General features: G+C 44.1%; 1 protein-coding gene across 2 annotated transcripts; it reads left to right on the plus strand.

The window, feature by feature from the left end:
* The first annotated feature begins 577 nt into the window (after positions 1-577).
* Positions 578-22,537, plus strand: Il18rap (interleukin 18 receptor accessory protein). 2 transcript variants are annotated; one of them, XM_032899531.1, is made up of 10 exons: positions 578-647; positions 1,667-1,992; positions 2,089-2,262; positions 7,890-8,040; positions 12,311-12,376; positions 14,041-14,164; positions 16,467-16,618; positions 17,503-17,640; positions 21,098-21,271; positions 21,988-22,537. In XM_032899531.1, exons 1-10 carry the CDS (start codon positions 578-580, stop codon positions 22,488-22,490), a joined length of 1,878 nt encoding a protein of 625 aa, XP_032755422.1. In that variant the 3' UTR covers positions 22,491-22,537. The 2 variants fall into 2 exon arrangements, with proteins under 2 accessions (XP_032755422.1, XP_032755421.1); XM_032899530.1 differs by having other exon boundaries at positions 1,667-1,988; positions 2,079-2,262.
* Positions 22,538-23,963: the final 1,426 nt, after the last annotated feature.

Below are 23,963 nucleotides of genomic sequence, written 5' to 3' on the forward strand. Positions count from 1 at the left end.
AAGCTCTTACCCCCGTTTATCTAATAGATAATTTAACAGCTTATAGATACTCTTGAGATTTTATCTGTAGGAGCTTAATCACCAGCTTCTTGAAATGTGGAGAATCCGTCCACACTTTCTTTGTTTTCGTATAAACCAGCCCATCTTTTCAGGGGAAAAAACCTTATTTTTCCAAGTTACTAATAGAGATAGACAATAGATGAGAGCATTATAAGAAAAAGGAAGACTGCCATGGAGAGAAATGCTGTTAAGAAGATACCCCAGGGCCCATGTAACATCCTCAGGGGACCCTGGATCTGAGGTGTGCATCTTTTGTACATGTTAGAGAAGACACGTGGAAGAAACTGCTTCATGTCTCTGAAAATACCCACACAGACTCTGGGCTTCTGAAGGCTGTTTGGGTGGGATGTGCTCTTTCAGAGTTTCCTGTGTGACTTGAAACTTGGCCACAGGTTTTGATTTCTCCATTTCCTATTTTATAAGTGAAGAAGATGCCAGAGGAAGAGGTTTGCCTCTCTACACACTCTACACTGGCGACGAGAGTTCACTGAAGCCATGACAGGAGCAAAGGAGAAACATGCTCTGTTTGGGCTGGGTGTTTCTTTGGTTTGTTGCAGGAGAGAAGACCACAGGATTTAACCATTCAGGTATGGGATATATATTAACATTGTGAATCTTGTGGTCAAAGTCTGAACTGACAGATAATTGGGTACATCATCAGGCTGAGCTATTAGTATATAGCATCTTCTGTTAAAAGGGAGAGGAGATGGGGTTGGGGATTTAGCTCAGCGGTAGGGCGCTTGCCTAGGAAGCGCAAGGCCCTGGGTTCGGTCCCCAGCTCCGAAAAAAAAGAACCAAAAAAAAAAAAAAAAAGGGAGAGGAGGAGAGTTTCTGGTCAGGTCTGCTTTCGGAAGATAACAAACCCCTGGGGGATTCCAATGACCACAGCTGGGTGCTCACTGGGGACATCTAAAGAGGAGTATATGATTCTATTACTCATAGCAGATTAAGACACAAACCCATTGAGAGGGAATCAGAACATGAACTCTTTTCATGTATGAAATGGACATAGAGCATAATAAATATAGGGATGGATGCTCACAGCCAATCATGGGACTGAGAATGGGGTCCCCCAATAGAGGAGTTAGAGAAAGGACTGAAAGAGCTGAAGGGGTTTGCAACTCCATAGGAAGAACAACTATATCAACCAACCACCCCCCTGTCCCCAGGGACTAAACCACCAACCAAAGAATATACATGGAGCAACCCATGGCTCCAGTTGCATATGTAGCAGAGGATGGCCTTGTTGGGCATTAATGGGACGAGAAGCCCTTGGTCTTGTGGTGGTTCAATGCCCCAGTATAGGGGAATGCCAGGGCGGGGAGGTGGCAGGGAGTTGGTGAGTGGGTGGGGGAGCACCCTTATAGAAGCAGGGGGAGGGGTGATGGGATAGGGGGTTTCTGGAGGGGAAACTGGGAAAGAGGATTAACATTTAAAATGTAAATAAAATATCCGATAAAAGAAAAGAAAAAAAGAAAGAAATGGACATAGTATACATAGAATAGAGAGCTTAGTTCTTTGGTGTATTGAGTCTACTCGTAATATAAATGGGAAGTCCATCTACTAACGAGTTTCACTGTGTTATGTCATTTGCTGCGATTTTCAGCTTGTGCCACCAAAAAACTTCTGTGGACATATTCTGCGAGGGGGGCGGAGAACTTTGTCCTATTTTGTGACTTACGAGAGCTTCAGAAGCAAGATTTCTCCCATAGAAGTCAACCATCACCAACACTAGGTCCTGCTCACCAACCTTGCAGTGGCAGTGAGAAGGACCTCTCTGACATCCAGTGGTACATGCAACCTCGGAGTGGCGGTCCACTAGAGGAGATCAATAGAAACTCTCCTCATATGCAGAACAAAGGCACGCTGCGTATATTGGCCCCACAGATGAACAGCATTTGGTCATATATTTGTAGACCCAGAAGTAGGTATGTTCCCCCAAATCATCCCAGTCTGAAAATATTCTCAAATGTTCTTTTATCTAGATAAGCACTGACAGAACCTTCTCTGTCTCTTAGGAGGCCCCAGGATACAGCTTGCTGTGTGAAGACCGTCTTGGAAGTTAAGCCTCAGAGAAATGTATCCTGTGGGAGCTCAGCACAAGATGAGCAAGTCCTACTACTTGGCAGCACTGGCTCCATTCACTGTCCCAGCCTCAGCTGCCAAAGTGATGTACGGAGTCCAGAGATGACCTGGTACAAGGTTTGGATGGATTTTCTAAAAGTGGTATAAGAGTATTTATTGTTTTATGGTACTGTCTCTATGGTTGCTTTCTAGAGACATGCTCTGAGGCCCAGAGCTCTATAAGGACTGGTCTGTGCCTGAGCAAAAGACCTGTGTTCTAAGGTGGTTTTGTCCTTAGAGTACAGCTTGCTATTCAGATGCATAGAGTCACCCTTGGGGTCGGTAACAGGGGAAAAGTCAATATGTGAGTATGATAGTGTTGCAGTAAAATTAAAGAAGATGTATATGTCCTGGTCCTACAAGTTCTCACTCCACGAGGATCCAAGCACTCTGTTTCTCTGTCACTGCTTCCACACGCTGTGCCCTGGGTGGGCTGTTACCACTCCTGAGACTCACATCATGCTCCAAGGGCTGTGCTAGTGTGGCCCCACGCCATGCTCGCCCCAAGCATTCTACAACCTAGCAAGGCCTCCCGTCACAGACTCTACCCACGCTCTCAACAATCTAGTAAAGACAGCTCAACAGACTGTAACCCAGCAACCAGATTTATGTGTTAGATGCTCAATGTACAACACATTCACACAATTAACTTACAACCAATTGATAAGTATATAAACCGTGCACCTAGATAAGATATAGTTTACTCATCTAGACACACAAAATCCTGTACACATTCATCCCTTAATAATAGTCACAACAACCTGTAAATGTGCAGAGAGAAATCTTAACATCCACCTCCATGCTCTCTCAGCTCCTCTCTCATGCTCCTGCTTCCTCCTCTCTAAAACTTTTCTCCCACCCATCCTTCCTTCTTGTTCAATGACAGGCCTCATCCTATCCTGTACCTGCCTTTACCTGCACAATGAAATCAACCTACATGATAGGGTATAAACAAGTGTCCGTATACTCAGGACAGGTTAAAACCTTAAAGGACACGGAGGAGTAGAATAGTTTCTACAGGGGAGAATGTTGAAGAAAGGACAGCAAGTCATCAGGTGACCAGTAACTTGTGCAAAGCTTGTAGGAGTGGTGAGAAACTGAGAAAAAGGGGCACAAGAGAAAGTTTGTAATGATGTTGACTAAATTGGTAAGCAAATAGACAGAACAACCATATTCCATGTTTTTACTGTGGTATGTGGTTTTTCCAAGTGCTTGTCCACACATGAATCCAACAGAGCCCTATCAGTGACACACCTCCTCCAACAAGGCCACACCTCCTCATCCTTCCCAAATAGTTCCACCAGCTGAGGACCAAGCATTTAAATACATTTTCCTATGGGACCATTCTCATTCCAACCCCTGCACACAGTGACTTCAGAATACATCGTGTCCTGTCATCCAGACCTGTAGGATTCCTGCTGAGAATTCTGCTGAGAGCTGTGCTTCTGTGCTGTGGTGGTTTGAATATTCTTGGCTCAGGGAGTGGCACTATTAGGAGGTGTGGTCTTGTTGGAGTAGGCATGGCCTTGTTGGATTAGGTGTGACTTTTTTGGGAGGAAGTGTGTCACTTTGGGAGTGAAACTTTGAGACCCGCATCCTAGCCGTCAGTAAGATAGTCTTCTCCTGCTTGCCTTCAGAACAAGATGTAGAACTCTCAGCTCCTTCCCCAGCACCGTGCCTTCTTAGATGCACCATGCTTGTCACCATGATGATAGTGGTCTGATCCTCTGAGCCTGTAAGCCAGTCCTGATTAAATGTTGTTCTGTACAACAGTTGCCATGGCTATGGTGTCTGTCAAAGCAGTAAAACCCTAAGACAGAAGTTGGTACCAGGTACTGAGGTATTGCAGTGATAGTTCTGATCATGCTTTTGTTTGGAGGAGCGTGACTTTGGGGACTTTGAAAGGCATGGAATGCCTTAGGGTTAGTGCGACTTAATGGGCCATCTTATTAGGAATATGGAAGACATTGGTGCTGAGGGTGATTTGAAGTTTCAGAGGAGAAGAACATTACTATATGGCCCAGAGACTATACAGTCTCTAAACAGTGATAGTTTGGTGAAGAATGTGGCTGCTTTATGCCATTGTCTCAAGAGTCTACCTGAGGCTAAGGTAAAGAGATTTTGATTAATTACATTAACAAAGGAAATCTCAGAAAAGCCCAGCAGCATAGAATGTATCCTCTGCTTCACTCCCATTTTGATAAAGCATAGCAAGCTTCAAGAGAAAAATTACAGAATGTTTGGTTCAAGAAATAAAGGGACACAAGGAAGTTAACTATCTTATTGTTAAACAGGGGGATCATGAACGTATTGTCCAAATTACACCATAAAGATCAAATGTATAGTGCCCTGAGTCTCTAATCTAAGTTCTCAGTTATGCAGGAAAATTAGATGACTTTTATATGCTGGTAGTTAGTGAGTGCAAGCCAGCACCTCCTTCCCAGCTGCCCATACACCATCTGTTCAATAATTTACTCAGTATGTTGGCTAGGAACTGATATTGGACCCCTATTTTAAAACGTCTGGTTTATTAATTTCCACTGATTATATTAAAATGAATACAACTATGGGATTGAAAAAATAAGATTGGCATTGTCGGGTGATTGGAGCAAGAGATTGTGCGAGGGTTCTAACTAAGGGAGAGTAACATCGCAACAGAGAAAGACAAGGAACCGATTTAGTGAAGATGGGCAAGCTGCTTGTTGAGTTAGACGCGGAGTTCTTGCACGGTTGGTATAAACCCCACTGGATTGGAAATAAAAACTGTGGGTTGCTCATGCTCATGCCAGTGGGGATGGAGCCCTGCTAGCATGTTTAAACTTTCCCAGTGTGCATTCCGATCCACAGAGCTGTCAATGAGGGTAGAATGAAGGGAGGAGACACTTTTATGGAAGAAGAAGAACAATCAAATGCTTTGACGAGGGATGAGTTAAAGAGGCAATCATAACATTTTAGAATCTTTTGGCTCACAATAATTCATGGTGTTTGTCAAGCTGTAGACAATAGAAACTGGCTCAATCATAGAGAGCAAAGATATGATATGCTTAAATCCAGCCGTGGCGATGATGATGGTGAGCAGCCATTTCAAGCCCATCAAGGAGAACAGACTGAAAATATAAACCCAGGAAGTCCCCTCAGAACAGGCGGGGGATGGCCAGGTAAAGAGCACCATTCCTAGAGAACCCTACAATTTTGGGGTGCTCCCTAGTACCGTGCTGCCTGGTAGTAAAGCTTCAGGATAGGACACCACAAAAATCCAGTGATTGCTCTCTCACTAGGAGTGATTTTGTTCTCTTTACATGCACCCCTAAACATCTGGTTTCCACTTGTTCTTCCCAGGACCCCCGACTCTCCACACAGGTTGCACTGTGGATGCTCCCCCTTTGTACTTTCATTTTTTTACCTCCCCTCCTCAGAGCGGAACATAGTACTTTGGGCACACCTCTCTGCGTCTCCTTCCTGCCAGTCTTGCATGTGACTGGAAAGACTGCTGAGCTCCGCATCTCTTCACATGTTTCTTTGACATTTCTCTTGAGTTCCATCTCACAACGTCATTTCATGGCATACACTAAGCCGTAGTCACTATCTATAGAATGAGGAACAGGTCTGTTTGGTTAACCATCTACGCTCCTCAGTGGACCGACTGTGGTCTTTCTTAGTGATGGTGCATTGTGTCACCACTCCACCAGAGTCTCAGGAGATTTACTGCCCACAATCTATGCTCTGCAGTTTGTAGGCTCTTAGTGGGTTTTCTAAAGCTTTATCTCCGGGATTTTCTTCTTGTTCACTTCTGGAGTGTTCTTGGTCTTCACAATCGCCTGATGAATATTTCAGCTGTCTGTCTCTGGCGCTTTCTCTGACTTTTCCTCCTGACTTGTAACTACTCTATGACCAGTGTGGCCCTCTCTGTGCCAGCCCAGGAAAAGCTCTTTGTTGGGCCACAGGAACTGCCCCAGACACTTGGAGGAGGGGGAATTCCTGCTTCTACCTGTGAGAAGGCCAGTGGAAGGGAAATCCCTCAAGTACCAGATGAGACACTTAGTCAGAAAAAGGTTTAATATTCAGTTCTTCATTTACCAGGCATGCCCGTGTTAGCTTTTAACTTAAATTCTGAAATACTTTTCTCCTTGTTTGTAAAATAAAAGTGATAAAATCCACGTGAAGCCCAAGCCAGACACTCCTCTGGACAAGTAAGTGATAGGTCATATGGAGATACATCAGAGAGTTGGTTCAAGAGAGAGGCAGTCTGAGAGGAATTGTCCTTTAGGTCAGAATCTTACTAAGGGAGTTAGTGAAACTACAGACTACACTCTACCTCTGAAGAGAAAGCAGTCAGTCTTGTAAGGCAATGCAAGGTGTCCTTTCCTAAAGGTTTCCGAGGGAGGTAGTATGAATACGCCAGGAGGAAGTGGCAATATTTGGCGCTGTGGGAGAGCTAAGAGAGGAGGAAGACTAAAGGTCAGTCACGGCAGCTGCCCTGATGTGTAAGGCCAGTGGCATCTGGGAGCTTTGTCATCTAATGCGAACCACATGCAGTCATACATAAGAGAGTTTCGAAACCTCTGTAGAGATCAGGTTCTCCCCCGTTTGTTGTCTCTGCTTTCTCCTTTCTTTAGATTATAATCGTAAAAGATCTACTCTTGATGTTCCCGGGAGAGTGGAAGGTCCCGTGTCATAGAAGGCATCACATAGGGAGTTAGTCTGCAGGATTTAGGACAGTGGTGACAAATCTTTTCACAGATATTGACTGAGGCCCCCCACGGTGCCCTAAAATCCCAAGTGATAAGAAGGTGGTCACAATAGTCTTTACTTCGGACTCCAAGAACACCACAGCCAACTTTAGACACTTTTCTCAAAATGTCCTATCACAGCACTCTCCCGCTTTAAAACCTTCCTTGCTTTGTGCTCTCCTGATCTCACAGGTCCTTAAGGAAGCCGTTTACAAGAGAAACACAGATCAAACACATTCAGTCCACCTTGGCCTTCTTTCCTGTACCTGAGCTTTACTTCTGCATTGTACTACAGTGATGTTGATTTTTTAATTGGTTCCCCTGTGTTCTTCGCAACTCTCCTCAGACTCAGGGAGGTAGCCCTGTTTTATGGGAGCCGAGATGTGTGCGCTGCTGCCAGGTGCTCCCTGAGCGCTCTGGGATGTGACAGAAGAGCTTGAGACTCAGAGCCTGGAGGCTCATGGCCGACTGTGTGAAGGGACTCACGCTTACTCCCTACCATGTACCCACGACTTACTTACTTCCCAGGGCCAGTGTCTATTTCCAACAACTGTGGATAGGGATGTTCCCCCATCGCACCCTTACTGTAGAAAGGTGGTGTCTAGAGCTGCAGATTGCTTCCAAGTCTCCGGAGATGTGAAATGGCTGTTCTGCAGGGAGCAGGTGATGATTTTGTTCCCAACATTTGAGTCCTGTTAGAGCTGTGGTTGAAGGTGCAGCCTGTGCTCTGGGGAAAAGCATTGGAAATGCAGAGATCCCAGAGAGCATAACTGTCATGGAAAGGCAGGGCGTGTAAAGGAGCCATAGCCCAGAATGAGACCAGATTAGTCTGTGAGGAGCTACCGAAGGATTCTAAGAGACAGCTTCTTGCTTGACCCTAAGTTCAGTTTCTGAAGCTTTTCTATGGGCGAAATGAATATCAATAAGAACTCTGGGGTTACAGAAAGGGGTTTAATTTCTTATCTTTTGGATTAGGATGGAAGACTCCTGCCCGAGTATAAGAAAAATCCAATTGAGATGGAAGATATTTATGATTTTCACCAAGGCTTGTACGTGTGCGATTACACTCAGTCAGATAATGTGAGTTCCTGGACCGTCCGAGCCGTGGTTCAAGTGAGAACCATTGGTAAGTGACTTTTTCTGAACGCTTGTGGACCGGCGAAAATCATCTTTATTTGGTTAAGTGATTATTTTTCTTTAGATTAAGAAAAGAGATAGTCACACACTGGCAACCATTAAAGGGTTGCATGTTGGCAAACCCAGTGTCTCTATCAACGGAGGTCTTATTACACAGAGGGGCTCAGCTCTGGGTCATGTTCATCTTGTCTTAAAGTGGGATATCTGTTCCTTTCTCTCTGGTTTATTTTTGCAAGAAATTTAAATATGCATTGGATAGTTTCTACATGAAGCATTAAGTGACATCCATGCACCTGTTTCAAATGCATTAATGTTTTTTTCACATGCTTAGAATCTTGTGTATTTTATTTTTTAAGAAAAGGAACATCACTGCTATGGCTTGAGATCTGTTTCCCATGAGGCACTGAAAGATTATAGTCTAGATCAGTGGTTCTCAACCTCTTTGATATAGTTCCCTTGTGTTGTGGTGAGCCCCACCCATACAATTATTTTGTTGCTATTTCATAACTGTAATTTTGCTACTGTTATGAATTGTGATGTAAATACCCATGTTCTCTGATAGTCTTAGGTGACCCCTATGAACCCTAAAGGGGGTCTTGACTCACAGGTTGAGAACCCCTGGTCTAGATTAAATTTATGCTTTTTCTATGCATGCATACATTTATTGATAAAACACAACACTGCCTTTTGCATCTTAAACACACACTATCTTATTAAGGTGATGGTTTCGAGTTGGCACCCCTTATTCATAATAAACAAAATTTAAATATTCCTAAGTAATTGATTGGTATCAAGTTGTGCTTTTACTTTCTCTCCCCTAATATATTCCTTCCTGACTAACAATAAAATCAAATCTCTCTCTCTCTCTCTCTCTCTCTCTCTCTCTCTCTCTCTCTCTCTCTCTCTCTCTCCATATATATATTACCTTTTGAATTCAGTCTTCTCTGACTCCTATCTTGCTTCATTTTTACCAGATCTACAAATAATGGCACAACTAAATGGTAATCATAAATTATTCAGTCTTGTATTCTGGGGTCAAAAGATAACAGAATTAGTCATTGATGCTTTGTTCCAAGGAACAGTAGAGTAGTTGACTTAGTTCTTAGTGAAAACATTAATGGTTTCCTGGTTTTCTTACTGCAAGGTGCAGTCCAATTGGGGTTCATCGAGTTACAGTCGAGTTGGGAATGCATCAAGATACAATCCAGCTAGAATATATTAAGACTGAGACATCTCTGTTTATTTCCAGGCCCTCCCTTTCCACAGCTTTAGCATGTTTGAGAGTCCTCCTTAGCAGAGAAATTCTATGCACAGACAATACTGGTGTTACTTTTTCCTTCAAGTAATGTGTGAATACTGTTTTATGTGAGACTTCCACAAGTCCTTAACTTCTCGGTGGTAGAATTTACTTTCCCCTCTCATTTGAAGGTCTATTGAATTGATATAGGTCATTCCTGTCTTGTGTGCCATGCTTTATCCTCATCTGATTTCTCCGTACACTCCCACAGAACAGACACCAAACATCTGTGTTAACTTTGGATTAAAGATCAGTCCTCTGACCTCTCAGAAACGACTGGGTTATGGGTCAGAAAGACAGAAAACAGAAGGTCATCACCCAGTGCAGAAGGAGAGGAAGGAGCAGAGGGCATGGATAAGGTCCGTGTTTTAGGGTTTTACTGCTGTGAGCAGACACCATGACCAAGGCAACTCTTATAAGGACAACACTTAATTGGGGCTGGCTTACAGGTTCAGAGTTTCATTCAGTCCATTATCACCAAGGCGGGAACATGGCAGCATCCAGGCAGGCATGGTGCAGGAGGAGCTGAGAGTTCTACATCTTCATCTGACAGCTTCTAGCAGAATACTGGCTCATAGGCAGTCAGGAGAAGGGTACTAAAGCCCACGCCCACAGTGACACACCTACTCCAACAGGGCCACACCCTCTCCAACAAGGCCACACCTCCCAACAGTACCACTCCCTAGACCAAGCATATACAAACCATCACAGTCCATCAGGCCCAACATTGGTGATATACATCCAAGTCAGAGCTCTGGGCAAAGCAGAGTGAGCACCCATGTTCATTCCATTAGGAAGATAAGAGTGTATGGTGCCGTTCACTCTGGTGTCAGAAGCAGAAGCAGTGCTCATGCTCAGGATTCATGAGAAAACACCATACAGAGGAGGGAGAGAAGACCAGTGAACAGGGATCATTGGGTGTGGCTTAGGGTCTGCCCACAGGTCCCACTTCACACTTGAAGCTGGTTTCAAGTTGTTAGTTCATCTCTCTCTCTCTCTCTCTCTCTCTCTCTCTCTCTCTCTCTCTCTCTCTCTCTCTCTCTCTGTAGGTTTTTGTTTGTTCATTCGTTTCCTTATTTGAGCAAAGGTGTCTCTGTGTATGCCAGCATAGAATCTTTCACACATAGTCTAACTTAGCCACAAACTCATAATCTCTCGCCTCAGCCTCCTCAGTGCTGGGATCATTAGACCTGTGTGACCACTTCTGACAAGTTTGGTGTTTTACTCAAGGACAAGAGAGGAGCACTCTGTATTGTAATGCATGAGCAGGCTTGTATACAGGCCAAATCACTCTGTCTAACATGAAGAAGTAACATTTTTTGAGAGTAAGTTTGGAGGCGGGGAAGACATGGTTAATTCAGGCAGTTGCCAGGAGCTACATGACAATGGTCATGCATTGGGAAATTTATAGGAGATGCTTCCATGGGCATGTAGGGGCTGGGAATAGGAGAAGCCAAGGGTGGGAGACAGGGCTCCACTGCCTTCTACTGATAGTGGACAAGGTAGGAGTAGGTGTGGTCAGCAAGCTTAACAGACGGTGGAGATAACTCAGGAGGTAGAGGGAACAGAGTTTCTGAGTGAACAGAGCACTGCATTTTACAAAACAAATGAAAAGAAGAGAGAGCAGACATTCTAGTTTTCTGAGAGGGTACGTCAGTAAATGCTAATAAGCACTGTATAATAAGAATGGAAGACAGAGAAAGAGGAGAGGGGATGCTAATTTGCAAGGACCTCAATCATAATGTTGCAATGAAGAGGGGTATTAGATCAATGATGGAGATCTCAGGGCTGGGGATGGGAGTGTGAGAGTGGCCAAGTCGAGGAGCAGATTCCTCAGCCCCTGAAGTACTTCCAACATGTGTAAAAGAGGTTGAAGCAGTAAGATCTTCATGAAGCATACCCTGGTGGCTGGATGTCCATGGGAGGAGAGTTTGTGGTGTGCTAGCTAAATATGTTTGGAGGCCAAGACTGCCAGGAGGAGGACTGTGTGACCCTGTGGGTGCTGGATGATGTAAGAGAGATTGGGTAGGTGAGGAAGACTGTGTGGACTGAGAGTGAAGAGAGAGCCAAGGTGCTGCAGGAGAGACCATGACTTTTCCCAGGAGATAGCATACCTTCAAGAGAAAACAGGGCATTTGGAAGTTTGTGACAGAAAGGTAAAGGGCAAATAAAACCAGAGACTCAATTCTCCTTCATTCTAAGCTAAACTGAGTTGAAGGTTGCTGGGTAGATGATTTTGAAACTCAGTTCCTTGGGCAGGTTCTTCCTCTTGGCTGGTGACTCATCTAATGGCAACAAGAAGAAATCTTCCTGTAGGAGACACAGATGGAGGTCCAAGTCTGTAGTGAGTCCAGGGCTGACTGGGGAGACCAATTACTGTGGGAAACATGGATCCTTGAAGAACTGGTTTTTAACCTAACATCTGTAGCCTGATGTACCAGTCATTTCATGGACAAGATGTGCATATGTGTGTGCCTGCGTGTGTGCGTGTGTGTGCACGCACATGTGTGTTTGTAGGTCAGAGTACAAACTTGGATTTTACTTCTCAGGTCTAACCCATCAGTTTCTGTTGAGACAGAATTTCACACCTTCTTGCAACTCGTCATGTAAGCCAGGCTGTCCAACCAGGGAACTCTACTTCTCCACACTAGAATTACAAACACATGCACCATGTCCATGGGGTGGGTGCGATATTTTGAGAGTCCCATGGATCAAGCTCAGGTCCTTGTGCTGTTGTAAGCACTGTGCCAGCTGAGCTCTCACCCCAGCCCTGAAGAAGTGACTTTCTGAGTGGCTATTTCAATTTCAAGATGTATGCCTTCTGGGTAAAGTAAAAAAAAAAATCAAAATCAAAAAGAGCACCAAGGTCTTATATCGGCATTGACATATTATCCCCAAATCTTCAGTGAGCAGGACTTCAGGTTTCTCAATGCAAAGGGTGATTTTTGTTTTCAACTTTCAGATGAGGACACCAATGTAAAGCCGGACATTCTGGATCCCGTTACAGACACTCTGGACGTGGAGCTTGGTAAGCTGCCTGGTTATTACCATCCCCGGATGACCCTGTGCTTCAGGGAATAGGTCAGAGTGACATAAAGAGTGATTAGACTTTGGAGCGAGAGTATTCGCTGTGTACCTTCATTTGGTCCTGACTGGTTTTGTTGTCCCCCCGCCCCCATGTCTTCTTAATCTTGAGTCTCAGTCGTCAGTCAGATTTGCCCCTCACTATGTCATCCTGATCTTCCATTGAGGTAGCGTGAGGAAACATATTCTAAGTGCCTGGCGAGCTAAAGAAGATGAACTGGTTTTATATTTTAGATGCATATGTTTCCATTTAGGTCATGTGTAGGAGTTTGGCCAGTTAATGTTAACCCCTGTGACTATGACTCTTGGTCTATTCCTTAAGACCTTTATAGAAGAATACTTCAACTCTGGCTCAAGTATATTCCAAAGTGGCCCCTTCTTCTGCATCGAGGAGACATTGCCTTTCCTCTGGTTGCCTTTAATTCTGTCAACTGCATTTATTGTTGTACACACAGCCGAGTGGAAATTGTTATGCTTGAAGGAAAATGGCGGTGTTTCAGTGCAACAGTTACTGTTTTAAAGAGAATGACTTTGTTTCAGACAAAGAAATGTAAACAAATTATTATGACAATCTCAGGTCGGTAGGTGGCAGCAGTGGCACATCCTGGGGCTAGAACTAGCAGGGATGAAGAGGAAAAACAGGATGGTGGAAAGCAGGGAAACACAGCCAGGTTGTGTATAGCATCAGGGAGTCTCAAAGCATTGTTGTGGAAAAGATCAAGATCCAAAGATGAGCCTCCAAGTGGATTCCCCACTCATTCATACACAAGTCAATTCTAAGTGGAAGATAGGCAATCCACACTAGGGGTTGGGGGATGGAGAGGGCAGGAAGACAGAGGGTGGTCCAATAACACGCATGGCGTATCTATCCATCCATTGTGTGATAGGTCAAATGTCTGAGAATCTAAATGATTTCTTCCCTTAACTGCACATGCCTATACTGAACTTCTTCTACAAGGCCAATTGATAGCTAGAACCTCAATGATCGTGGAAGGATTGGTTGTAATTGGCCTTGCAGAAGGTTCAGTGTGTGTGTGTGTGTGTGTGTGTGTGTGTGTGTGTGTGCTGTTCTTATTTATTTATTTATTTATTTATTTATTTATTAAACTTTGTTCTTTAAAGGAATTTCCATTCATGGTAACCTCATGACCTTGACTCAGTATGCGAATATCAGCTAGTCAAATGATCTTTTCAATGTGTCTTTTTTTTTTTTTTGGTTCTTTTTTTCGGAGCTGGGGACCGAACCCAGGGCCTTGCGCTTCCTAGGCAAGCGCTCTACCACTGAGCTAAATCCCCAACCCCTTTTCGATGTGTCTTACATTACTAATGTTAAAGATGAGGTTGAAGCCTGTTCACAGGGCTTCAACTTGGTTGCCAATTTCCTCATACTAGGGACATAGCGACACATAGTTGAGATATACAACTTAGCCACAGGGGGCAATTGTAAGCAGAATCATGTTGCTAAGTAAGATGTGTTAATGATTTGCCATTTCTGGTACCCACTTGACTGACAACTGCCTGCATGCTGATGCAGCCTTCTGGTTTTTTCCATTACATCAGTGTTCTGACATGCTCCCTTCCTTTTTTTCTTGACCTCTGCATTTTCAGGAAAGGCTTTTACTCTACCCTGCAGAGTACAGTTTGGCTTCCAAAGATATTCAAAGCCTGTAATAAAGTGGTATGTCAAAGAATCTACACAGGAGTGGGAAATTTCAGAATTTGTGGAGAAAAGGTAAGAAAAAGATTGTGACCCAAACTAGTGATTTTATACCTTTAGAAATAGCTGAAACAGAGTTTATGGTGGTGGGGTAGCCACTAGTGCCTACTAGTGGGGAAAATAAAAATATATAAATGCTATCTGTCTGTCTATCTATCTATCTATCTATCTATCTATCTATCTATCTATCTATCATCTATCTATCTCTCTTATCTTTCATCTATCATATTTATTTAAAACCCAGAGGCACTCCATTTCTCACGGCACCATAAAGTAAAGTACGTTTACAGAACATTCAGTCAACAATGGAACCATATACAAGAATGGTGTCCCCTAAGACTGTATCACTTAGTGATGTTAGAGATATATTGCCAATGTTAAGTGTCCTGTGATGTTTGCACAATGGTTTAAAACACCCTAGACTGTTTGAAAGTGTTTCTAATTTAATTTAATTTTTCGAGGCAGGGTTTTATGTATCTCAAACTCTCTGTATAGGAGAAATGTGAATGTCTTAAATGCCGGAATTACAGGCACGTGCTACCATATTTTCTGTATGTTTGGGATTGAACCCAGAACCTCATGCACGCTAAGCCAGCACTCTACCCTCTGAACAACATTCAAAGCTTTCATATTTTGTCTTGGTACCAGGGACCATCCACTGGGCCGAGCATGTACTCTTCGCTAAGCCAAATCCTCAGCCCATAAAGGGGGTTGAAAACAAATGAGAGAGGGTGAATCCTACCCCACCAGGTCTTCAACTCCACCTCTGTCTTCATGCAGTGTGTTAAGGAAATGGCACCATAGCACAGGTTCTGACAAAAGGGAATTGGTGATGTGCTTATGAAGCGGTGGAGTCTTAGAGCGGCGGGTATCTATCTTGGAATGCTAGCAAGCTGAAACATTTTATGATAACTAGACTTCATTTATTGTTATCTATGGCTAACAGACACCCCAGAATTTATGGGAGAGGAGAGTTGACCAGTTGAAAGGAAAACTAGAACTTTGTAGAAAATTGTAGGGCCAAGCCATCCAATGTCTAGAAAAGTAAGTCTCTATCCTAGAGCCAAAGAGCTGGGGCCCATCATGGCCAGTCAGACACATCTATAGAAAATGTGTCCTCTCAATTTTCTACATTAGTCTCCCCCTAAAAAAGAAACCACAGAATGTTCTTTAGTTTTTCAAGGATTTCACTGAACACATGTACTATTTTGAAAACCGGAAATTAAACAGTAGAGGAAAGATTTTACTAAGGGAAACGTCATTTGGAAAGAAGTTCTAAGATCGAGGAAAACATTATATTTCAAATCGATGCTGCATGAGAGTCTGTGTAGGAGAAGTGAGGCAGAGTCCACAGCAGCGTAACTTATCTGAACACGGTCCAATGAATGTGTCATTTATGAGACGATTAATGTGGTCAATGAATGATGCAGTTGTAGAAAATGGGGACTAAGTAAATGCAGAGAGTCACAGTTTTCTGGGTGAGGTGTCAGGCTGAAGGTGAGGCATAACACAGGATGGTGTCACTACTATGGCCAAACACTACTCATCCTCCTCTGAGCCTTACCCCTGACACTACCAAGTCAGGATGTTCATATCATGACTCCTTAGAGTTTGTGTGGTGAGGAAGGAAGAGATTAAAGAGTCCATAGTCAGTGCTCAACCAAGAACCTGTCAGCCAGCCTCAGGAGGGATTAGGTGTGGTGGTGGTGGTGGTGGTGGTGGTGTGTGTGTGTGTGTGTGTGTGTGTAGATGTGTGTGTAGTATAGGTGTGTCGCTGTGTGTACACATGTGTGCACTTGCATTTAGAGGCTAGGGGTAAATCTCAGTTTTTATTCCTCAAAGGCTACTAACCTATTTTGGAGGGCGGAGAATAGAATCTCTTGTTGACTAGACTAGGCTGACTGGCCAGTGAGCCACAGGGAATCGCTTGTGTTTGCTTTCCCGATGCTGGGATTACAAGTACATGTCACCACACCTGACTTTTTACATGGGTTCTGGGGAATAAATTTAGGCCTTCATGCTTGGGAAGGAAACATTCTACAGACCGAGATTGTTCTTAAATTATTGATATTCTTCATTCCAAAGGGGAATTCTTACAATAAAGTCCAGAGAAGGGCCACAAGTAACTTTCGTGTAAACCCTTAGCAGATTCCATCACTTGATCAAGAACAAGCCTCTTCTGTCCGTTTCTGATCCCCTGCTGTCTCCTTGTGAGAAATTCCCATTGGCTCCCTGTCAGCCTTCCCAGCGCACACAGCCTCACGAATGGCAGTTGATGTTCCTGAGTGGGTGTGAATTTCTCCCCTCCTTTCCTTAGGATTCAATCCACTTTGAAGAACGAAGTCATTGAACATACCATCTTCTTGAGAGAAGTCACCCAAAGAGATCTCAGCAGAAAGTTTGTTTGCTTTGCTCAGAACTCCATTGGGAACACAACACGGACCATCCGTCTGAGGAAGAAGGAGGGAGGTAAGCCTAGAACCTTGTTCCTAAGGACTGACAACTGTTCTTCTAGAAAGGGGAAGGGGCATTTTCCCAAAGAAGAGCATCAGTGTTTGCAGTGAATGTTTTCCAGTCACTGAAGCACTTTGCTATGATAGCTCCTGGAAAGTCTTGACCATGGGCGTGCAACTGACTTTGACCTAGGCTTCTTAAGAACTAATTTGTACGTGAGAGAGCCCGCTACTCAACTCACCCAGCTTGTTCGTTCATGCTGTCACCTATTCATGTATCCTTCCCACTTATTCATTCTCTCAAGCACTCAAGTAGCCCATCTATCCCACCCACACTACAAGAATTCCCAGCCCTGCCTACCCATGCCCACTGTGGCAGGCCCATTGTGCAGACATCACTTTCTTTGGTGTTGCCTCAGCTGGCTTCCAGAGAACATGACAACAGCTAGGAGAAACGCCAATGAGGAACAGTTCAATCCTTAACAAGATGTCCAGGGATGAGGTTGGGTCAGTCGATGACTGGAACACATCCCAGTGTAAATGTCCTCTAGCCATAGCGTGACGCTGTGAGCATGCCGTGATGGTGGCTTTCCTATGTAGATCCCTTATTTATAAGATGAATCATGGAGAGTGCAGGATGATGCTGATGTAATTCCTGGTCTAGAAATGTTTAGACGTAGGTGGGGATGAGCACACACAAATGTAATTTATAACAGGCAACAGGAAAGATACAAATGAGCCATGTAGACATTCATAGGAATAAAAATAAATGGCTCGGCCTGGCGGGTCAGCTCATCAGGAATTTCCCATCCAGACTTAAGATGACAGAGCACTGGTTTCTATTACATAATAGGTGTGTTGGTCCAGATGTGTTTTCTCAGAGCTCTGTGTTTCCCTTAGTGGTGTTTCTATACATCCTCCTCGGCCTGACTGTGATGCTGGTGGGCGTTCTGGTGGCAGCTGCTTTGCTCTACTGGCACTGGATTGAAGTTGTCCTGCTGTGCCGAACCTTCAAGAACAAAGATGAGACTCTGAGGGGTAAGATCACCCCTGGCATGCCACTCTCTGACTAGGAGACACGGCGATGTGTGTGTTACTCCCGACCTATTGGCTTTCTTCTCTTAGAGCTGTCTTAGATATGATTTCATGTGTCACCTGCCAGCCAGAGCAGCTCATGGGAGAAGTCAGAGGTAGCTAATGCCTGATAGACAGTGTCTTATTGTGCGGGCTTAACAACTACTACTACTTCTTCTTCTTCTTCTTCTTCTTCTTCTTCTTCTTCTTCTTCTTCTTCTTCTTCTTCTTCTTCTTCTTCTTCTTCTTCTTCTTCTTCTTCTTCTTCTTCTTCTTCGTTTTTCTCCTGCTCTGGCTTTATACCAGGGAAGACTGAAGAAAGTCCAGCTCATTCTACTTACCAGAAACCTTGTAGTGTAGTAGACACTTTTGTGGGATTTATGGGACCTGGAAATATTCTCTCTGCTAACCAATCTGAGGTAATTCAGCAAATGGCAGCTTTGTGTCCTGCCTTCCTTGTTCATAAAACAGGACTGTAACAGCATCAGGCAACCTTCAGACTGGTACCTCAGTATGTAGAGAGACAGTCTGGTCGGCAATGGATGTCCCTTGAGGATGAAGCACATGCCCTGCCTAGGTATTAACTATTGCCATCCTCACAGCCCCATTAGAGGAAGGCGAAGCTACAAACTTCATATTAGACCACCTGAAGAGGCTGTATCTTGACTTTGAATCTGGAAGTCTGGTTTTAGGGAACCAATCACCTGGTTTATCACCCTATGAAAACAAGACACGACAGGCTAAGGATGTGTCCCAAACAAGTGTACAAAATACCAGTCCTATTATTAATAATGACGCTTCTGTCAATTCACAAACAAGACACCGTCGTAATACTCATCCTGTTGTCTGGGCTAGAATACCGCCTTTAAGCTTTGCTGGCCCTGGAAAGTCTCTGGTTGGCATATTTGTAGTATTAACTTGCGAACAACTCTGCTGCTTGGAGCAGTAGGTCAGCCTGTGGTATAAACACCCTCACTGGAAGGTTGCTCCTGAGGCCAGTGGCTATTGTAGGCTGAAGAAACAGGCACCCAGAAAAGGAATGTTCCAGGTCTGAGTTCAGTCCCCAACAAAACAAACAAACAAACAAACAAACAAAAAGCTAATAAGTACATGTACTTCATCTTTCTTTAGATTGATTATTGGTAACATCCTTTGAGGTCTGTAAGCCAACAGTGTTTTCAGAATTTTTGTTTAATTAGCCTTTTTTACCTGAATGGGACAAATGCCTAATCGGTCTTCCCTAGGTAAGTCCACACTTCTTTCACTGAACTTTTTTTAACCTTAAGATTCTAGAGCTTGCGAACTGGAGTCATTTGGCACGGAACTTTCAAATTTGTTGTCGTTTCTCTTTTTAACTGTGGTTTGCTCAGAATTGGGTTCTCGAGCACAGGGATCCAGCGCCCTCTGCTGGTCAAATGGATATTCGTTTTCAAAATGAAAGCCCAAGCAAGAGTTCATTGTGAAGGTGTAAACTTCATAAATAATAATACTAGGAGGACATACGTAGGTCCTCTAACACCACACTCTGTAATTCCATTACTAAATAAGTTTATCTTTTGAATTATAGAAAACTCTGCGGTTTTACAAAATGATGGGAGGAATAGAAGTAACTATGGTTTGTTACACCTTTTTAATTAGCTTTTAAAAACATCTATTGATATTCACCCACCCCCTTTTCTCCTTCCTCTTCCTCAGTAAAGGTGCCCTCATTTTTTAATCCTTTCTTCATACTACCCGTGTCCCCCCTCCCCCTCCCCAGAGCGTCTTCTTTACCCTTACCTCAAAGTTTGAACACACCAGCACTTAACCTGCAGGCCACACTTGAGAGTCTCCTCCTTCCTATACGGGCAGTTGAGTGCCTCACAAACCAGCTTCTGGAGCTTTGGGGCCCCGAGCCTTCTGTTTTATTTGTAGATGGTAGTCAATCCTTGGGGTGTCTCTCTTGACTTCCATTGCATGCATACACTGCCGACTGGCCTGAGACACCACTTCTGGCCGGAGACACTATTTACTTCTAAGAACACTGTAGATGGAGGTTATGGAATGGCCTGAAATATAAACTCAAGCTGCTCCATCCCAAAGCCTGTGAGTTAATGTGTGACTTTTTCTGTCTCTTCTAGGTAGTTTTCTTTTTAAGCATATCCCATAACTAATCTGCCTGATAATATTATCAATAGAAGTACAAGAGACCTTCACTGTATTCAGTTCTATAAATGTAGCGTCTCAAATATAAGGGGAGAACTGGGTGAGAGCCAGTTATTTGTTATCTGATGCAACCATTGACATCCTCCAAGGGGATTCTCCTCAATCTCACCTCACACGCAGATACAAATACTGTCACATGACACGGCACTTCGTGACAAGGGTACATTCAAATACATGTACACTTAGATCATGTTTCTTTGTAGAAACAAAATGTAGTGTGCTTGTATAAACCTAGACAGTGTAGCCTACTAAACAGAATGTTGTGGGCTCTCTGGAGAGTGTGTGTAGATAATTGCTACACTACAATAGCAATTATCACTACACAGTGGTTACTATATATGTAAATATAGAAAACCCTTCTACTCCAATGTTTAGATGAACAAAACAACCAACACCCAATTAAGCAGAAGTGAGCATTTATCCAATTATGAGACTCGTTAAAGGCCTGGTGCATGAGGCTGTGGATGGCGCTGTAGGGCAAACGCTGCTTGGAATCAGGAGTGTGTTCCTCAACCATGGCAAGTGGAGTGGAGTGCAACCAATGTTCAGGCCAGCGACATAGTCACGTGTTGTGTACGGGAATGGCCGGAGGGCTGTGCTTCTGCATGCTATCTATGCATGTAGACAACCACACCAGCACTCCTGCACATGGGAGAAGCCTGATGTGCTAGGATGCCATGATGTGATGAGTAGCATCAAAGGGCAATAGGAGTCACCTGTGTGTCGCTAACTTCCGGAACCTCCACTTTGACGAGCCCACTGTTAACCGAACCGTCCATTGCTGTTTCGTGGCTGTAAGTGTGCCGCCATCTCCTAGTGGATCCTGGATCCGGATCTTAACGGCACTTGCTTTCTGGTTATTATCACACTTTGACAGAGCAGACTCCTCTTTGATGTGCGACTAATGAGCTAGAAACATTGCAGATACGAAGGACGACACCCTCCGGAGCACACGAGATTCAATCATGGGAGGCCCCAGCTGTTTGATCTCGCCCCAGCAAGGACACAGGGGCGCTTCATAAGTTAATCATTGGGTTTTATACGGACGATCAAAACCACTCTGTTGTTGATTTTAAGATGGATGTGTCTGCTGGCTTTGTTTTTGATTCCTTTATCCATTTAGCATACACTCCAAACACCTGTGTAGACCATGATAGTTTTTTAAAAAAGAAAAAAAAAAAGGACTTTGGTTTTACTTGTTGTTTCCTTTCCGTAGATAAGAAGGAATTTGATGCATTTGTATCCTATGCCAATTGGAGCTCTCCTGAGACTGAAGCCACGGGATCTCTGAGTGAGGAACACTTGGCCCTGAATCTTTTCCCGGAAGTGCTAGAGAACACATATGGATACAGCTTGTGTTTGTTTGAAAGAGATGTGACCCCAGGAGGAGGTAGGCCTTGCCTGCCAAGGAACCAATTAGAACACAAAGAGTCACCCACCGTAGATCTGAGCTTCTTCATCTTGATACATGCCTTCTGTGTTTTCATTTTATTGTGAGCTTAGATCATGGGCAGGAACATGGAAAATTGTGCTCCAGAGACATGCTCTGTCTTCCAGGAATTTCTATTTTCAGGAGAATAATAAATAATGAGAGGGCCTTGGGGAAACCACCTAGGCTTTCCCTGGACTCTTCGTGGGAAATTACCACTCTCATCTTGAAAACATGGCCTCTCTGGCTTCTAGAATTCTGTTCCAGCAGGAGGTATAGCAGGCCTCTCACTGGATGTCATACATGACCCATCCAGGCTTCAAATGGCCTGCTCTCCTTCTCTGTCCCAGATACTTCCACAAGTTGCTTGGGGTGTACCATATTCCTCAGTCATGTTCTGACGTGATTTAGGTGGTTTATGTGGTGTTTTAAGGCAGCAGAATACAGGGACAGTCAGTTGTGGGTATTGTCACATATTTTCAACAGTTCAGAGTATGACAATAATGGGGGTTGGGGGAGGGGGAGGTGGTGGGGTCCTTTCTCCTTATCTCTTTGCCCAAGTATCCAAGTTAGAAGAAACCCTCCAGACATCTCTGGAAGTTTCAAAATTGTTGTGACTCAAGTTTTAATGATATCCATTGAAAGTCATTAATTTATTTATTTTTGTTTGCTTCTAGTATATACTGACGACATTGTGAGCATCATTAAGAGAAGCCGAAGAGGAATATTTATCCTGAGTCCCAGATACATCAATGGACCCCGTGTCTTTGAGCTACAAGCAGCAGTGAACCTTGCCTTGGTTGATCAGACACTGAAGTTGATTTTAATTAAGTTCTGTTCCTTCCAAGAGCCAGAATCTCTTCCTTACCTCGTCAAAAAGGCCCTGCGGGTTCTCCCCACAGTCACGTGGAAAGGCTTGAAGTCGGTCCACGCCACTTCTAGGTTCTGGACCCAAATACGTTACCACATGCCCGTGAAGAACTCCAACAGATTTATGTTCAACTGGCTCAGAATTATCCCGAAGGGCTTTTCCCCTGAGAAGGACCTAGCAACGCAGAAATCCTTGGGAGGAATGCCCAACTCGGGAAACAGCCATGGAGCTCAGAACAGAACGCCCGATGCAGGGAACAGACACGGAGCTCAGAACCTCCTTCTCTCCAGCCACCAGAAGAGGTGCTGATGGGCAGAACTTGCTGTGAGGATCAGGCTGACAGAAAATCGAGCCTTTCTGCTCTCAGTGCCGAGCGAGCTTGACAGGCAGTGGAAAGAAGCAGCACCTGTGGTTTTAGGGTCTGAGTTCCTGGAAAGGACACACACACACACACACACACACACACACACACACACACACACACACACACAGAGAGAGAGAGAGAGAGAGAGAGAGAGAGAGAGAGAGAGAGAGAGAGAGAGAGAGAGAATATGGTCCAGACCTCTGCCTTGCACTCAGCACACATTTCCCTGAGAGTTTCCAAGAGTTTCTGTTGAGCAGAATCAACAGAAATAGCTCCATGGGCTGTCTAACATGCCTGCATGCCTGTTTTGCACTATATGCATGAATTTATCATAGGTTTGCGTGTATATGCAGTCAGATAAATAGGATTTTATTTTGTTAGATACGAGTGATTGGAACTCCATCTAAAGGCCTTCGGTAAAGAAATTTCGATGATTGCCTATTCCACTCTACAGAGGAGAAAGGTAGAAGGTGAGACAGAGCACAGAATAGGTATGATCTCCTGGGTCCCAATGGGACATGACCACTTTGAAGGCATGAACTAGGTATGTGTTCCTAGACCCATTGGTGACTAATGTGCATGGGGTCCTTTGTTGGCAGAACATGTTGTGACTCACAAATGCTTTTAGTGAGCTCATCCTGAGTCTGAGCTTAGAAAGGTGCACTGTAGAATGGTGGACATTCCCCTTGGGACTAAGTGAGAGTTGTGCTTCTTTCCTGCTCAGTACTGTAAGTGAAAGTCACATCCCGAGTCACTAGCACCAGAAAAAACAAAAAACAAAAAACAAAAAAAAACATGCTCAACACTCAGAGTGTCAAAATTTTGAGTCCAATTTCTTCTAAATCGTGTATAACAGAGAGGACAGAACCCTCCTCTTGGTTGGTAGTCTCCACAGGATTTAGGTTTAGGAACGGGATAGAGCTAATTACAATCTCTCCTTGTTTTCTTGGCTAGAGACCTTTGGGCGGAAATCAAATCTTACCCGAGTCTCTGCAAGTAGAGACTAATTTGTCCCAGATCATTAGTCCAATTAAGAGACAAGGAATGGATTCGCAGCTATCTACAACCCGGAGAGTCTGGGCCATAAGTGTACACATGGGTTGACAAGCAACAAGGGTACAACAGAAGCCATACCTCTGTGTGAACCGTTTACTGGCTGAGAGTAGACCCTGTATGGTCACTGCTTGACTGAGTGGTCTTAGGGGAAAGTCTTCCTTGGTAACAGGATGATGTGTTGAAGGGCCAGGGCTTCATTTTGATTAGCAAGATGAATTTGATGCTCATAAGTCGGTCTGTTGCTAAAAACGAGGTTTTAGTTGAGGTGGCCGTTTATGACCTTTGAATGTCACCTTTCCTGATGGAATAGGGTGGCTTTTCCTGTGCGCAGTAAAGGCAGCACCTCATGAACTGGCTCCCAC

The sequence above is a fragment of the Rattus rattus genome, chromosome 4 (genome assembly GCF_011064425.1).
Source record: "Rattus rattus isolate New Zealand chromosome 4, Rrattus_CSIRO_v1, whole genome shotgun sequence".
NCBI lineage: Eukaryota > Metazoa > Chordata > Mammalia > Rodentia > Muridae > Rattus > Rattus rattus.